This window comes from Carlito syrichta, unplaced genomic scaffold (genome assembly GCF_000164805.1).
Source record: "Carlito syrichta isolate Samal-C Ts95f unplaced genomic scaffold, Tarsius_syrichta-2.0.1 Scaffold312159, whole genome shotgun sequence".
NCBI classification, from domain to species: domain Eukaryota; kingdom Metazoa; phylum Chordata; class Mammalia; order Primates; family Tarsiidae; genus Carlito; species Carlito syrichta.
The window spans coordinates 268,348-286,097 of NW_007256255.1; the positions used below are offsets into that span (position 1 = coordinate 268,348).

At 44.0% G+C, this 17,750-nt stretch overlaps 1 protein-coding gene across 1 annotated transcript in view; it reads left to right on the forward strand.

The window, feature by feature from the left end:
• The window catches only part of FAM102B (family with sequence similarity 102 member B), a 74,764-nt gene that overhangs the window by 21,800 nt on the left and 35,214 nt on the right, over window positions 1–17,750 (forward strand). The window contains exon 2 of the mRNA XM_008069654.2: window positions 10,378–10,498. Coding sequence (XP_008067845.1) covers window positions 10,378–10,498 — 121 coding nt within the window. The remainder of the gene's footprint in view (window positions 1–10,377; window positions 10,499–17,750) is intronic.

A 17,750-nucleotide genomic window follows, 5' to 3' on the forward strand; every position in this document is an offset into this window, starting at 1 on the left:
GTGTGAGAGAGACTTGTGTATCCTTAGTGTTGTAATTCAAAGTCACAATTTTATAGATATGACTTGTCCTCAGTCTTAAAATATATGTTTCTGCCTCAGTTCCCAAAGGTTTCTTTTTCCTCAAGAATTTGTATGTTTTTAAAATTAGAAATCTTTTCTGATATTGAAGAAGAAAATTCTCTACCTATAAATTTGACCATTAGCTGGGTTCGGTGGCTCAGCCTGTAATCCCGTGCCTTTGGGAGGCTGAGGTGAGTGGATTGCCTGAGCCTACGGGTTCGAGACCCGCCTGGACAACTTGGCGAGACCTCATCTCTACAATAAATCAAAAATTAACCAGGCGTGGTAGCGTGTGCCTGTAGTTCCGCCTACTTGGAAGGCTGAGGCGGAAGGATCGCCAGAGCCCAGCAGGTCGAGGCTGCGGTAGCCGGGAGCAGCCACTGCACTCCAGTCTGGGTGACAGAGTGAGACTCCAACTCAAAAAAAAAAATTGACCATTGTTTCATTCCAGTAGGGAGATTTAGGTGAACTTAGAACTATATATGTCCTTGATAATAATAACTGCTAGCGTTTATCACTGAGATGCACTGTAAGTCAGGCACTGCTCTAGACACTGCAGGTAATAACTTATTTGGTTTCCCAAATCCCATGCAGTGTCGGTACTGTTACAACCCCTGGTTCACAGAGGATGAAATGGAAATGTGAGACCTTAGGGAACATGTCCAGTGACAGCTGGCCGGAAGCAGAGGCAGGATTCGAACCCAAGTAGCCTGGCTCTTAACCTCCATGCATTACTATCTGACAAACAGCTTGCGTTGCATTCCCCATAGCGGTTTCTTTCTTTCTTCTTCTTCTTTTTTTTTTTTTTTAAGTTGGAGTCTCAGTCCATCACCCAGGCAACTAGTGGCACAGTCACAGCTCACTGCAGCCTCAAACTCTTGGGCTCAAGTGATCCTCCCTCTTCAACTTCCTGAGTGACTGGGACTACAGGCATATGCCACCATGCCCAGCTAATTTTTTTTTATTTTTTGTGAAGAGGAGATCTCACTACGTTGCCCAGACTGGTCTTGAACTCCTGGGCTCAAGCAATCTTCCCGCCTCAGCCTCCAAAAGTTCTGGGATTACAGGCGGGAGCCACCACGCCAGCAGTTTCTTATGACTGTTGTTGTTTTTTTTAATTAAAGTTTAATATACTTTGAATTATCGAGACATGGCATAATTTTAAATGTGTACCTATAGAACACATATACAAGTAATTCTGAGAATAAGAAATACAGTTTGTTGGTGTAGTCACAAAAAATGGATCCATAGTTGTCCTTTTATTTTATATTTTATTTTTTAAAGACGTTCAAGATTTTCTTTGACTCATATGAGGCATAAACAATGGCCATAGCAACTTTATTTTCTTCTGAGTCTTCTGTGAATTTTACGTCACATTCAGCAGCTTTATCATTTTATCTTAGAAATACTTGGCTTTTCACAATATCAACACAAGTCATATTCTGTGGCTTTGTTGCTTGAAAGTGGTTAAGCAACTGTATGAAACTCATAGGAAATTAATGACTCATATAACGGAAAGCATTTACTAATGTGACTTTTGTCTCAGTTGCCAAGTAGTCTGAGTTTTTTTTCCATGGTAACCCATCAGTATAACAAACGGTTGTAAAGTAACTTTGGTACTTTTTTTGCTGTTTGTTTAGTTTGGATAACTTTCCAACTGTGTGTGTACACATTAAAAATTATCACAAAAATTCCAAATAATTGCCTTAAGGGTGCATAAACAGAACTTTTTTTAAAATTAATTTTTTTTTTTTGTAGAGATGAGGGCTCCCTATGTTACCCAGGCTGGTCTTGAACTCCTGGACTCAAGCAATTCTTCTACCTTGGCCTCCCAGAGTGCTGAGATTACAGGTGTGAGCCACCGCACCTGGCCAAAAAACCTTTTTTATTAGAGATATTGTTTGAGAATCCAAGTCAATTATTTTGATGTTAAAAACTGAAAAGGTTATTTAAATGAACATATCTGTTTCTACTTGAGTTTCTGTTAAGAAAGGGCATAGTTAGCCATTGTTAAGCCTGTATGTTTAAATAATTCTTTATCTTATTTGTTCATTTGAAATATATGTAATCATAGAAGAGTCTACCAGAAACAAGGCGGGGAAAAGGGAAATTAGGACTCTGTCTTGGGGAATGAGGACAGTGGGTGATGGAGAAATCCCACTCAGCCAGCTTCTTCCAGCCCTCCCTGGGTGACAGTGTTTTCGGAGAGGGAAAGGGGGACATAGGGGACCCCTAGTCATGTGAGACCTCTTCCCTAGTCATATGGGAGTCCTCCCCTGGGTGTCAGTGCTCTAGGAGAAGGAAGGGAGGACACTGAGAAGGGAACCACGGCAGACCTGTCATATGGGACCCCTTCCTGGGTAGCAGTGTAGCCAACCTGGTCTTAAGGGACCCCATCCCTGGGTGACAGTGTGGCCTACCTGGTCTTATGGGACCCCTCCCCTGGGTGACGATCTGACTGGCCTGGTCTTACGGGACCCCTCCTCTGGGTGACTGTGTGGCTGACCTGGTCTTATGGGACTCCTCCCTGGGTGACAGTGTGGCTGACTTGGTCTTATGAAACCCCTCATCTGGGTGATAGTGCGGCCGACCTGTTCTTATGGGACCCCTCCTCTGGGTGACAGTGCAGCCGACCTGGTCTTATGGGACCACTCCCCTGGGTGACAGTGTAGCCAACCTGATTTCATGGGACCCCTCATCTGGGTGACAGTGCAGCTGACCCGGTCATATGGGACCCCCCTCCCCTGGGTGACAGTGCTCTAGGAGAGGGAAGGGAGAACACTGATAAGGAGACCATGGCTGGCCTGGTTATGGGACACCAGGCTTCACCCTTCACCTAAGGCTGAGTTGGGAAAGGTTTCTAGGGAGGTAAGCTGGTAAGTGTGGGAAGTCGAAAGGAAGAGGGTCTGGCATACAAGGGAGGAACAAAGGCCTACCCATGGGAAGCGGAGTGGAGAAATGGGAATGACAAACAGTGTGAGGCAGGGAGAGGAGAGAGGTCTGAAGACAGGCAAGGGCTTAATCATGGAGCCACCACATGAGGAGTCTGGACCTCACCCCATAGGATATGAGGAAGCAGGGAAGGATTTCAAACAGTGGAATGACATTGTCAAATTCGTGCTTTAAAAGGAGCTACTAGCAACGAGGAAGGTGGATCTGAGCAGGGAGCATGAGGGGGCTATTGCCGTGTTTCAGGGAAGAGAAATTATGAGTCTGATTCGGGGCAGTGGTGTTGGACACAGGAAAGGGCTTCGATTAGGAGTAGTGCTGGGACACATGGCAGCTGCTCCCTGGGAGGCAGAATTCTTGTGTGTGGATGGCGTCTTCATTCCCAGGAAGTGGACCTGAGCTTTTTTTTTTTTTTGAGTTAGAGTCCCACTCTGTCAGCCAGTCTGGAGTGCAGTGGCACGCTCATGGCCACTGCAGCCTTGACCTGCAGGGCTCAGGTGATCCTTCTGCCTCAGCCTTCCAAGTAGCTGGGAGTATAGGCATGCACCATCTCGCTTGGCTAATTTTTCTTATTTATTGTAGAGATGAGGTCTTGCCAAGTTGCCCAGGCTGGTCTCGAACCCATGGGCTCAGACAATCCTCTCACCTTGGCTTTTCAAAGTGCTGGGATTACAGGTGCGAGCCACCACACCCGGCCTTTTTATTTTTTAATTTTTAATTTTAAAGATGTGGGGTGCAATTCAGGGTTAGGTATACAGATGTTCATTATGCTAGGACCCTTGTTGATAAGTGTGTGGGCAGCCCCTCCCCCGGTCTGAGCTTACTTGGGGCTTCATCGGGTTGGGCTCTTATAGGCCATGAAAAAAAGACCCAATGGGTTCCATCCAAGGCAGGAACCTTAAGTGAGGGACACCGACCCTGCGATTCCTTGAGCACCTACTGCAAGGTAGGTGACATCTGAATTAGCATCTCTATTTTTGAGTTCCTATTAAGAAAGGGCATAGTTAGCAATTTTTCAGCCTACATGTTTAAAAAATTTATTGGATTTCTTTATTCTACCGATTGCTTTATTTGGGAATGATCAGACCAAGGCTCTGTCAGTTAGGATTTAGATCAGCTGCATATAACAAAATCCAAAATAAACATCATCAATAATATTTAAGAATTCTGGGGGGAGACAGTCCAGGGCTCCATGTTTATTAAGAACCCATCTTCCTTCTGCCTCCGTGCACTCAGCTTTTCCTGAAGATAGTTCGTGCACGGCCCAGGATGACTGTTGACACTCTAATTTTCCAGGCAGAGGAAGGAAGAAAGGGTAAAAGGATGTATCTCAGTGACCCTTCTCTTACTGTGCCTTTGCAGAAGTTATACCAGTAACCTCTATTAGTATCTTACTAACTTGGACTCAATCCCATGCCTACCCCTAGCTGCCAAGGCAGAATAGGAAAATGCAGTTTTTGAACTGGACGCATGACCAGTCTGAAAATAATCAGGGTGCTGTTGCTAAGGAGGGAAAGAGACTGGGTATTCAATAAACCACTGGCAGTTTCTGCCACATAGGCTGCTACACAAACCTTTTGACCAGTTTAACTAGTGAGGCTGGTGGGTAGCTAGCCTGCTGGTGAGTTCCATGATGGACAAATGTCAGAGGCCCGAAGCCTCCCTGAGAGACTGGGAGTACCAGTGGTATTGCCAATTACAGGTGGATATATACATCTGAGGGTGAAAGAAGACTTAGATTTCTGAGTTCTCAGTATACAAACCACAAAATTAAGGCCGCCAGAGTAAAAAGAAAAGAAAGCCAAGGATAGAAGCTTGGTAGACATCAACATTTTAAGGAGACAAAAGAACACGAAACTGCAAAGAAACAGTCACAGAAATAGAAAGGAACAAGAATATATACATTACATATAATGTATATATGTAAACTCCTAGACTGAAGTGATCCTGTCACTTCGGCCTCCCAAAGTGCTGGGATTACAGGCGTGAGCCATCAAACCTGGCAAGAATATTTTAGAATGTAGAAGAGTCAAGTATGAGAACAAAAAAGAAGCCCCTTGGATCTGGCACAGTTTGTTTCTCCCTGGTGAGCAATGTCAATGGAGTGATGAGTGTAGAATCCTGATTGAGAGGACTGAAAAGTTACTGGGAGGTGAAGAAATGGAAAATGTCTACACTACAGATGGCTCTTCAAATTCCACTTCTAACCCTTTGTAGCTGAGTGACCTTTGACAAGTCACTTAATTTCCCTGTAACTTAGCTCGTTAATCTCTAACATGGACCTAATAGAACCCTCCTCATAGAGTTATTTTGAAGGTTAGGTGGGTTAATACCAGCCGGGCGTGGTAATTTATGCCTATAATCCCAGCACTTTGGGAGGTGGAGGCAAGAGGATTACCTGAGCTCAGGGGTTCGAGATCAGCCTGAGCAACATGGCAAGACCTTGTTTCTAAAATAAATCAGAAAATCAGCTGGGCGTGGTGGTGGACGCCTATAGTTCCAGCTCTTTGGAAAACTGAGGAGGAAGGATCACCTGAGCCCAGCAGGTCAAGGCTGCAGTGGTGGTGAGTGTGCCACTGCACTCCAGCCTGGGCGACAGAGTGAGACTCTGACTCAAAAAAAAAGTGTGTTATTACATGAACTATATCGACAGCAATGCCTGGTAAATGATAAACACTCAGTAAAGTCTGTCATTGACGTTAGTATCGTCATCCTCAAGGAGCTTGAATTTGAAGGCAAAGAGAGTAGTAGCTAAGTAGATGGGGACATGGGGTTATGGGGATGTCATTTTCCCTTTAAGATTTAAAGACATGGACTGGGTGTGGTGGCTCATGCCTGTAAGCCCAGCACTTTGGGAGAGAGACCTTGTAGGGAGGATTGCTTAAGCCCAGGAGTTCAAGACCATTCTAGGCAACATAGCAACCAAAAAACAGAGATTTAAAGACATGTCCTTTATGAATGCCTATTCTTTATCCTCTATTCATCGTCAATAATATGATATACAATGTGATTCCAGTTCTCCGCCCATATGTATAGTCCTGTGCTGAAGTGTCCTAATGTCTCGATGTTTCCCGAGCCCCCCAGACTTAATGTCGGCTTCCTCCATTCTCTAAACTCGGTAAATATTTCTGCAAATACTTCTTTCCTGCTTGTTTGTTTTTTAAGAGAAACACCCACATACACAATTCATTTAATTTCTTTTTTTCTTCCTGAGTTGCGGCATCACTCTGTCACCCAGGCTGGAGAACAGTGGCATGATCATGGCTCAACACAGCCTCGATCTCCAGGACTCAGGCAACCCTTCCACCACAGTCTCCTAGGTAGCTGGGACTACAGGTGCGCACCAGCACGCCTGGCTAATTTTTGTTGATTTATTGTAGAGACGAGATTGCCAAGTTTCCCAGGCTGGTCTCGAACGCCTGTGCTCAGCCAATCCTCTCACCTCTGCCTCCCAGAGTACTGGGATTAAAGGAGTGAGCCACCATGCCTGGCTCAAAATTGATTTTTAAACTTTTGTTACTCAGGCCTAAGCTGCCCTCTGTCCATCCACATCATAACATGTACTCCCTGGCAGGTGAAAGCTGCTACATTACAAAGGCATTTTAAACTAGATAAAAATCTAAGATATGATTCTGTAATTAGTAGTGCCAAGGAATCACAGTTCCTTGAAAAGTCACAGTCGTGCCACTGCACTCCAGTCTGGGCAACAGAGTGAGACCCTGTATCTTTTTTTTTTCCCCCCAAATTTTATTATAACGATATGGGGTACAAACGAGGGTTAGTTATATAAGTAGGCTTCATGCAGGTGAAGTTTGGGCTTCCAACTGGCCCTCAACTGTCTCTTAAAAAAAATTTTTGACAAGGTTTTAAGGCTTTGCGGTAAGTGTGATACATTGAAGAGGGGTATTTATGACCTAATTCCTGAAATAATTGGCGTAATCGCATTTTAAGGTACCACCCAATTTTCATGTACTAGATAATAAAGAAAGTTCTTTTTTTAATAGAAGCAAGTAGAAAAAATGGCTTGTATTATTTATACTTCTGTTCCCATGTTGACAATGTTTTTGAATTTGTTAATTTGGTTTTTATTTTAACAAAGTCATAAATGCACATAGCCTAGAGTCTAAGTACCACAAGGCCTATTGGGAAAACCACAGTTCCCAGCCACTGACTTATTTCTCATATTACCTGACAGGAAAGGAACCAGGAGAGGAAACACATGGACTTCTGTCTCCTCCTGCCCTCCATCCTTGTGTTGTTTGACCTCTTAGCACGATCAGAGGTAGAGGGCAAGGGAATCTGGATGACACAGTTCCTGAGAGCAGCCTGGGCCAGAGAAGAACAGAGTGGATCTGCAATGGCAAACAAAATATCCAGCCCCGTGGTTTGGATTTCCATGAGCAGTTTTTAGTTCGCTGCATGCTCTTTTTTTAATATAGCATCCTATTCCTGTATGGAAGATGCAGTTTCTCTTTTTATCTCTCTCAGAATTGCTTTCCTTCTTCCAGCATAGGCTCTGTTTTGTTTACTTCGCTTTCTTTCTATCTGTCTTGGTCTCCATCTTCCATATCAAGAAACTTTCATTGCACACCTGCTCATGTGCAACTGTGAGGCACTGAAGGTCAAATGGACGCTTTGTGCTTGTGGATGGGGCTCATCATCTCTAATTGTTACTGGAGATTGAGCCGGACAGGCGTTCCATTGGGAGCGCTCAACATTCGTCTCCTTCAGTCTTCTTTCTGAGCTGGTTGGGTGCCCCAAGGAATATTCTTCCTACATGTTTGAAGAAGAGATGCTTTGTTCCAGCCTTGGAGGAGCTAGGTTAGGGGACAAGACCAGAAGTCTCAGCGCTCTCTTTCGTGATCCCTACCACATGCCACTGTGCTCTTTCTGATAGCTACCCTCAGTCAGGCAATTCAGAGATGCTTCTGCTTCACTTTGCAGGAGTTGGAGACAGAATCCATTTGCAGTCAGTCCTGCCTTCTGCTGTTCCATCATTCTACTCCAAGACCAATATAAGATTCCTGCTCTTGACTTTTTCCATTACTGGTGTTAAGGTTCAGATTTCTTGAATATGCTAAATCATGTATCGCTCTGTCCCTGGCCACTTATTTTTGTCTGTCTCTGGTTCTTTTTGTCCTTGTGAGATAATGCCTTTACTTTAAAAAATGAATTTAGTTTATTGTAGAGACGAGGTCTTGCCAAATTGCCCAGGCTGGTCTCGGACCTCTGGGTTCAGGCAGTCCTTTTGCCTCCACCTCCAAAAGTGCTGAAATCACAAGCCTGAGCCACTGTGCCCAGCCTAGTTTTCTCTTTTATTTTATTTTCTTTCACCCATTATCTTTCTTTTCTTCCTATGTTAGAGGAATAATTATTCTTCCTTTCTAAAACTGAGCCTTCTGTACTGACTCAGAACAGTAGAAAGAGCACAGCATGTACAAAGAGACCTGAACACTTCAAAGAGCAAAACTGTTGGAAAAATCCAGATTTTCCTTTGTGGACAAGTGGGCTGTCGAGTTAGATGGGCTTGGTTTGAATGCCACTTCTGCCACTTGCTCCCTTAATGACCTTGAATTCACTTTTCTCCTGGTGCTTGGTTGTCCTTACCTATAAAGTAAGGAGAATGCCGGTCCCCTCTTAGGGTTTTCAGGCGATAACAAGTATGTGGTGAATGGTAGCTGGTCCTGTTGCTCTTATGCTGGCGTCAAACTCTGGCAATAACTCATCTTAGAATAAGTATTTGTTTATACTCATGTCCCTTGCATTAACTGTAAACATAAACTCCACAAGGTTAGGGACTGTGACCTCATCTTTGTATTTTAAACATCTGCTACATGCCCAACATATAGTAAATGTGGACTGGATGCGCCGGTGTATGCCTGTAATCCCAGCACTTTGGGAGGCCAAGGTGGGAGGATTGCTTGAGCGTAGAAGTTCGAGACTAGCCTGGGCAACATAGTGAGACATTGTTGCTACAAAATATAAGAAAATTAGCTTTGGTAGCACGCACCTGTTATACCAGCTACTCAGGAGGCTGACTCAGGAGGATCGCCCAAGAGTGAGTTAGAGGCTGCAGTGAGCTATGATCGTGCCATTACACTCCAGCTTGGGCAACAGAGTGAGACTCAGGCTCAAAAAAATAAAAAATAAAGTAAATGTGCATTGTGGGCTGAATGAATGGTGAAGGCTCAATTTAAATTGAACTGGTGAGGCTGAGGTGAGTGGATTGCCTGAGCCCACGGGTTCGAGACCTGCCTGGGCAGGCGAGACCTCGTCTCCACAATAAAATCAAAAAATCAGCCGGGTGTGGTAGCGCACGCCTGTAATTCCAGCTACTCGGAAGGCTGAGGTGGAAGGATCGCCGGAGCCCAGCAGGTCGAGGCTGCGGTGGCCGGGAGTGGCCACTGCACTCCAGTCTGGGCGACAGAGTGAGACTCCAACTCAAATAAATAAATAAATAAATAAATTGAACTGGTAAGTAAGTTCACTTTTTTTTTTTTTTTTTTAGTTTCCTGTGGATTATCAAAATCTTCCAAGGACTCAAAGATTTTAAGATCACATTGTTAGGAATTTGTTTTCTTCTGTTACACTGTTGACAAATGCTGGCTTTTAATATATCACTCTGGCATTATGGGGCAGGGGACAGCACAACAAAACCCAGAATTATTTTTTGGAGGGCAAGCCCCTTGTAATACACTTGGAATTTGTTTCTCCAGATCAAATGGTCAGCCAAAGTTTTTATCTGGAAATTTTGAGAAGACTACATCACAATTTGTGGAAGAAATGGCCCAAGTTGTGGCAAACAGGTGACTGTTTCTTCCACCATGACAATGCCCCTGCCCACACTGTGCTGAGTGTTCCGCAGTTTTGGGCTAAAAACGGCATGACCCCCGTGCCCTAACCTCCCTTCTTACCCGATCTCGTTCCCAGTAACTTTTTTTTTTGTTTCCCTGATGAAAAAAACCCTCAAAGAGAAACGTTTTGCCAATGTGGAAGAGGTGAAACAAAAAACGGCAGAAGCACGAAAAGGCATCAAAATTGACAAGTTCAAAAACTGTTTTGAACAATGGAACGAGCACCTCGATAGGTGTATTGCATCCAACGGAGAGAATATGGAGGATAACGGAAGTTTAAACATTAAGAATAAATATACAATTTTTTGTGTGTGAGAGAAAGCAAGATTTATTACGAGGACAGAAAAGCTCCCCCAGCGGGAGGGAACCTGAGGGGGTTGCCAAATACACAATTTTTTATAAATAAATCCGGCTTTTGGGGGGGCACCCCCTCGAAGACTTGCATGAAGGTGTGAGTGTGCTAACAACATGTCATTGATAATCGTTAATTAATCGACTCCTTTCTTTCCTCCAGGGAGGTGGTACAAGCAAACTGTGTGCACTGGAGAAAGAAGTTCTCGTTTATGTGCAAGATGAGTGCAAGTGCGGCCACCGGCGTCCTGGATCCTTGCATCTACAGAGTGTCTGTGAGGAAGGTACAAAAATAGCCTATCACCTCTCTGCTCCCGGAAACCAGAATTAGTCCCAAAGTCACTGACTTGCTTTTTTTTGAAATTTAATTGCTTACTGACTTTATTTAGCTCTGCTTTCCCTTGGTCATTAGAACTGTCAGAATGTATGCAATTTCATTTCCCACTTGCAGCAGTAATTAACATCACCATGGCCAGGCTCGGTGGCTCAGCCTGTAATCCCACGCTTTGGGAGGCTGAGGTGAGTGGATTCCCTGAGCCCGCGGGTTCGAGACCCGCCTGGGCAACTTGGTGAGACCTCATCTCTACAGTACGTTAAAAAAAAATTAACCAGGCATGGTAGTGTGTGCCTGTAGTTCCAGCTACTTGGAAGGCCGAGGCGGAAGGATCGCCAAAGCCCAGCAGGTCGAGGCTGTGGTGGCCGGGAGCATGCCACTGCACTTCAGTCTGGGCGACAGAGTGAGACTCCAACTCAAAAAATAAACAAACAAAAACATCACCATGGCAGATAAGATGAAGAAACTGAAGCTACAAATTAAAATATTATTCAAGAACCTTCATCTCTCTGCCACTATATACGTATAAGTATTAACCTTATCTGGTTTCATCTGAGAACTTTCTCTGTCTGTATCCACCATTCATTAAATTCCTGGTTTTTGTTAGGCATTGTTCTGGGAACTTTATATATAGTATGTCTAATAACAACCCTGACATTAGGTGTCATTTTCTTCGTTTTCAGGAAAACCAAGGCACAGAGAGGTTAAGTTACTTGCCCAGATTTACACAGCTTAATAAATGGCAAAGTAGGGACGTAAACATAGAGTTTTCTGATTCTAGGTCCATGTTTTCTTTTCTGTATATTTCCTTTCCAGGTATTGGGTTGAAGCATCTTGCCAATAGTCTACAAAAATGGCAATTTTATATGGTTCAGCTTAATATATAGATAAGGGTGTATATGTTTTGCACCTCATATGCTTTTTTTTTTAAGTCAGGTTCTCACTCTGTCACCTAGGCTGGAGTGCAGTGTCACGTTCATGGCTACCACACTCTCCACTTGCTGGGCTCAGGTGATCCTTCCACATCAGCCTTCCAAGTTGTTGGAACTACAGGCATGCACCACCATGCCTGGCTAATTTTTCGATTTACTATAGAGATGAGGTCTTGCCAAGTTACCCAGCCTGGTCTTGAACCCACGGGCTTAGGCAATCCACGCACCTCGGCCTCCCAAAATGTTGGGATTACAGGCTTACCCACCAAGCCTGCCCTAAAAATTTTTTTAAAAAGGACGTATGGTACAGTGAAATGGTATATGGTGTCATACAGACCTGGGCTTGAGTCCCAGAGATGCTACCCATTAACTGGGAGACCTTAGGCAATTCTGACTTTTTTGAATCTGTCTTTTCATTCAAATAAGGGTATATTACTGGCTTCGTCATGGAGTTGTAGGGATTAACTGACATATAAGTAAATCACCCTGCCTTCTTCTCTTTCTACCTTGACTGCTGCTACTCCTCCATGAAACCTTTTCTAAATGGAGTTCTCATCATGCTTTTCGAAAGATGACTTGTCACTCCTTGAATTTTAAGAAAAATAAAATAATAAAATAAAGTATAACTGCAAATTAAACTGCGGATCAAATTTTTAAAAGTCTACTCAAAGTAGGACTTGTTCATCTGAAATAAACCTGTTCCTCAGATGATGAGGTTTTGGTGTATTCATTAGGGCATATATGACAAACTGTTGAGACAGAGACCCACGGAGACAATGGCTTAACCAAGATGGAAGTGTATGTCTCTCCTGGGTAGCAGCTGAGGGACCCAGAGCAGCTCTGCCATCATCATCGGTTGTTGTCCGTCCATGGAAGCTGCTCCAGTCTTTTCTCTCAACCAGTGAGAAGGGACAAAAAGCCACATGAGAACAAATGCATTCCTTTCTAGGGTAAAAAGACTCAAAAGTGGTGCGTGTGACTTTTGCTCATGTACCACTAGTTAGAACTTAGCCACGTGGCCACACAAACATCAAGAAAGGTTGTGCCTGTGGTCTGCAATTGGGTGACCAGTAGGTTCTGAAGAGGAGAATGGATATTGAATGAATATTGATAAGCCTCTGACAGTCTCTACCATGCTTGGCTAGATGGAGGTATTCACTGAGCTTACTCTACCTTGTCCCTCTAAGTGTTATATAAAAGAAAAATTAGTAATTCAACTATATCAACATTTTCTGCATTATAAAATATACCATAAGCAAAGTTGTAAATTAGGGGGAAATATGTGCAAACCATATCAAAAGGAGTAATTTCCTTAGTATAGAAAGAGCATGTTCAAAAAAAATCAATTTAGGAAAGATCAGTAACCCTTTAGAAAAGTCGGCGCACATGTTTATTGCAGCATTATTTACAATAGCAAAAACATGGAACCAAGTGTGCTGCCCATCAAAAAAAGGACCGAATTTTAAAAATGTGGTATATATACACAATGGAATATTATGCAGCCATAAAGAAAGACAAACATACAGACTTCGCAGCAACTTGGATAGATTTAGAGTCGATCATACTCAGTGATCTATCACAGAAACAAAGAATAGAGTACCATATGTTCTCACTCATAAGCGGACCTTGAACAATTATAATACTATAAGAAAGGGATTGGCAGTGGTGGGAAACTGTCAGGGGAGGGAGGGTAGGATTGATAGTTGAGGGAAACTGCTAGGGGAGGGAGGGGCACACCTCATCAAGAAGGGTATCTGCATAATCAACGTTTGTATACTTAACCCTGAATTGTATCTCACATCTTTATAATAATAATTTTTTTAAAGTGGTGCATATACACGGTGGAATATTACACAGCCATAAAGAAGGACAACATTATGAACTTCACAGCAACTTGGATGGACTTAGAGTCTATAATGCTGACCGAGCTATCACAGAAACAAAGAGCTGAGTATCACATATTCTCACTCATAAGTGGACTTTGAACAACTATTGTAATACTATAAGAAGGGAGCCAGAGCCGGGCTCGGTGGCTCAGCCTATAATCCCGCGCCTTTGGGAGGCTGAGGTGAGTGGATTGCCTGAGCCGCAGGTTCGAGACCCGCCTGGGCAGCAAGACCTCATCTCTACAATAAATCAAAAAATCAGCCAGGCATGGTAGCATATGCCTGTAATTCCAGCTACTTGGAAGGCTGAGGCAGAAAGATGGCCGGAGCCCAGCAGGCGAGGCTGCGGTGGCCGGGAGCGGCCACTGCACTTCAGTCTGGGCGACTGAGTGAGACTCCAACTCAAAAAAAAAAAAAAAAAAACTATAAGAAAGGGATTGGCAGTAGTGGGAAACCTCCGGGGGTGGGGCACACCTCATCAACAAGGGTACCTGCATAATGCACATTTGTATAGCTAACCCTAAATTGTACCCCACATATTTAAAATACAAAATTTAAAATAGAATAAAAAGATAGAAACATTGGCAAGGGACAGAATACACATTGCACTAAAAAATAAAGTAGAAATAGCTTTTAAAATTATAGACTCAATCCCACTTCTACAAGAGCTTTTAAAATTATAGAGATAGACTCAATCCCACTTCTACAAATTAAAACTACAAACAAGATACCTTTTTTTTTTTTTTTTTGAGTTGGAGTCTCACTCTGTCACCCAGACTGAAGTGCAGTGGCTGCTCCCGGCCACCGCAGCCTCAACCTGCTGGGCTCCGGTGATCCTTCCGCCTCAGCCTTCCAAGTAACTGGAACTACAGGCATGTGCTACCATGCCTGGCTAATTTTTGATTTATTGTAGAGATGAGGTCTCGCCAAGTTGCCCAGGCGGGTCTTGAACTCGCGGGCTCAGGCAATCCACTCACTTCAGCCTCCCAAAGGCGCGGGATTACAGGCTGAGCCACTGAGCCCGGCTACCTTTTTTTTTTTTTTTAAACAAAGTTCTCTGTTACCTAGGACACAGGGAAGCAGTCATTCCCCAGTAATCAGTCACACATGTGAGTGCCTAACTGTTCCAAGTGCTATCCTGTGCCCAGGGAGGACAGTGGTGACCTGGAAGGAGTGCCTGCCCCCCTAAGGACTTTCCTTTCTGGTTGGAGTTAGGGGGGTTGGGGAGAAAGCTAGCAATAGGAAGGACAGACAGCAAGCATGTCCAAATAAGATTATCTGAGGTAGTGTTTTTAAATCGCAGAGGTGATGCAGAGAACAGTGTGGGGAAAGATTCTTTTAGAAAACTGGGGCAGGTGGCCAGGAAGACTTCTCTGGAAGGTCACATTTGATACCCATGTAAAGATCCAGGGAAAGATCATTCCAAAAGAGAAGGCCCTGAAACCAGAGAGACTCTATACTGATTTCCCACCGCTGCTATAACACAATACCACACTCTGGGCAGCTTGAAGCAATGCAAGTTTATGTTCTCAGTTCTGGAGGCCAGAAGACCAAAATCCAGTTGTCAGCAGGGCCATGCCCCCTCTGGAGGTGCTGGGGAAGAAACTGTTTCAGACCTCTCTTTTGGCTTCTAGTAGCCTCAGGCATCCCGTGACATGCAGATCCATTTCTTCACTCACATGTCTTCTTCTCCCTTCGTGTCTCCTTCTCATTGTTTCTCTCTGTGTATGTCTGTCTCTCTGTCTAAATTTTTCATTTTTATAAGGATACCAGTCACATACCAGCCATATGGGATTAGGATCTCATTTTACCTCGATACCTATGTAAAGATCTATTTCCAAATCAAGTAATGCCCTTAGGTACTTAAGGTAAACTCTTTTTTTTTTTTTTTTGTGGGGGAGTCAGGGGGAAATACAATTTGCCCATAACGGGCCCTAAATGGGGATTCGGCTTCTGAAATTAGCAGACTAACTTGTTGAAGACCACCCCTCCCTCTGAGAACAACCAGAAAAGCTAGACAAAATATCAGAAACAGCTGTTGAAGGCATCAGAAGCTACCAAGGTCTTGGGGACTTGAGAGGCTTCAGATCCGTAGAGAAGGGAAGCATAAAGAGATACGCCTGACATTTGGTGTTGTGTTGACCCTCAAAGCATTTGCTGATGTGCACGCGGTGATGAAAAAGCTGAGCAGGAAAAGAATGGCTGAGAGATGAGAAGCTGAGCTGAGACTGTAGCATCTTACAGGTCTAAGGGACAAAACTAGAGTCTAGAGCCCACCAAGGAGGAAGGTCCTTGGTAAACACCTCAGGCTTTCAGCCGGGACTCCCTGAGAGTTTCAACCTGAGAGGAAGCCTATAATGCCTGGAGACCAGCCCTTACAAAGACTGAAACCTAGCCTCCAGTCAGCTCACTCCCTTCTTGAATGAAGATGATCTATTCCTGTCTTATTGTTTGAGGCAAATGTATGTCTTCTCTGACATGACATCATTCTGAACCTCACATCGTTTCAACTTTTTATACACATTATCAAGCATATGAAGAGACGTGACTACATGAGCAAAATTCAAAAGGAAATTAGTTGGGCACAGTGGCACATGCCTGTAGTCCCAGCTACTTGGGAAGCTGAAGCAGAAAGATCACCTCAGCCCAGGGGTTCGAGGCTGTGGTGAGCCAAGATCACACCACTGCAATCCAGCCTGTCACACAAAACACACACATACACACACAAACACACAACAAAAATCAAAAGGAAAAATCAATGATTACAAACAGATCCATAGGGCTGGGCACTCTGGCTCACACCTGTAATCTCAACACTTTGGGAGGTTGAGGTAGGAGGATTGCTTGAAGCCAGGAGACTAGCCTGGGCAATGTAGTGAGATCCCTGTCTCTACAAAAAATTAGTCTGGCGTGGTGATGCATGCTTGTAATCCTAGTTACTTGGGAGCCTGAGACAGGAGGATGACTTGAGCCCAGGAATTGGAGTAAGCTGTGATGGCACCGCTGTACTCCAGCCTGGGCGATAGAGCAAGAAAAAACAGACCTATAGAAGATACAGATTTTAGAAAGATCAAAGACAAACTTTTACAATAACTAATTCATGAGCAAGATGGGGAATTTCATCAGAGAACTAAAAACTGTAAATTAAAAAAAAGCAGCAAATTAAATTCTAGAGCCAAAAAGACATTGACTAAAATTTAAAGCTAAATACAGTAAATGAAAGAAACCTTGATTTAATAGCAGGTTTCCTATAATGGAAGAGAGCATTGGTTAATTGGAAAATAAGACAGGAGAAAATACTCAGGCTAAGTCAGAGAGAAAAGGATGGAATATACAGACAAGAGTGTACGATATGTAGGACACAGTTTAAAGGTCTAACATAGGAGTAATTGGAGCCCAGAAGGAGAGAAGAGAGTGTGGCTCAGACTGTTCCAGAACTGACTAAAGGTATCCAACCACAGATTCAAAAGAATTGTGAACCCCATGCGGGATAAACAAGAAATCTGGCATATTTAAACGATAGGAGACCAGCCTAGCTGCAGCTTGGGAGACTTGCCAAAAGGGAACATTCCTGGTAGCGAGATTGGATGCACTAGATGAGGTAGGGCCTTGCAGAGTTTAGAACCAACTACAGTTGGAATTATCAGAGGATTTTATTTGTTCGTTTATTTGAGTTGGAGTCTTACTCTGTCGCCCAGGCTGGAGTGCAGTGGCACACTCACGGCCACCGCAGCCTCCACCTGCTGGACTCAGACGATCCTTCCACCTCAGCCTTTCAAGTAGCTGGAACTACAGGCATGTGCCACCATGCCCAACTAATTTTTTTTTATTTATTGTAGAGGCGTGTTCTCACCAAGTTGCCTGGGCTGATCTCGAACCCCTGAGCTCAGGCAATCCTCTCGCCTCCTCCTCCCAAAGTGCTGGGATTACAGGCATGAGCCACTGCGCCTGGCCACATTGGCCATCTTAAGAACTATTACAGTTCGTGACCCGCCTGGGCAGCGAGACCTCATCTCTACAATAAATCAAAAAAAATCAGCCGGGCGAGATAGTGCATACCTGTAATTCCGGCTACTTGGAAGGCTGAGGCGGAAGGGTCGCCGGAGCCCAGCAGGTCGAGGCTGCTGTGGCCGGGAGCGGCCACTGCACTCCAGTATGGGCGACAGAGTGAGACTCCAACTCAAAAAAAAAAAAGAAAAAAGAAAGGGAGAATTTATTATGTTAATTAGGGAGAGGAAGGAACAAGTTGTTGTTAGTCCCCACTGTCATACAAAATTGTAGAACCTGATCCTGGAGTGTTGGAGAAGTAGATAAAATAGGAACACTGTATCAGGGATTAAGGTGTCTGACCTGTCTCTCATCTTGAGTTTTGTCCCCGGCCCTC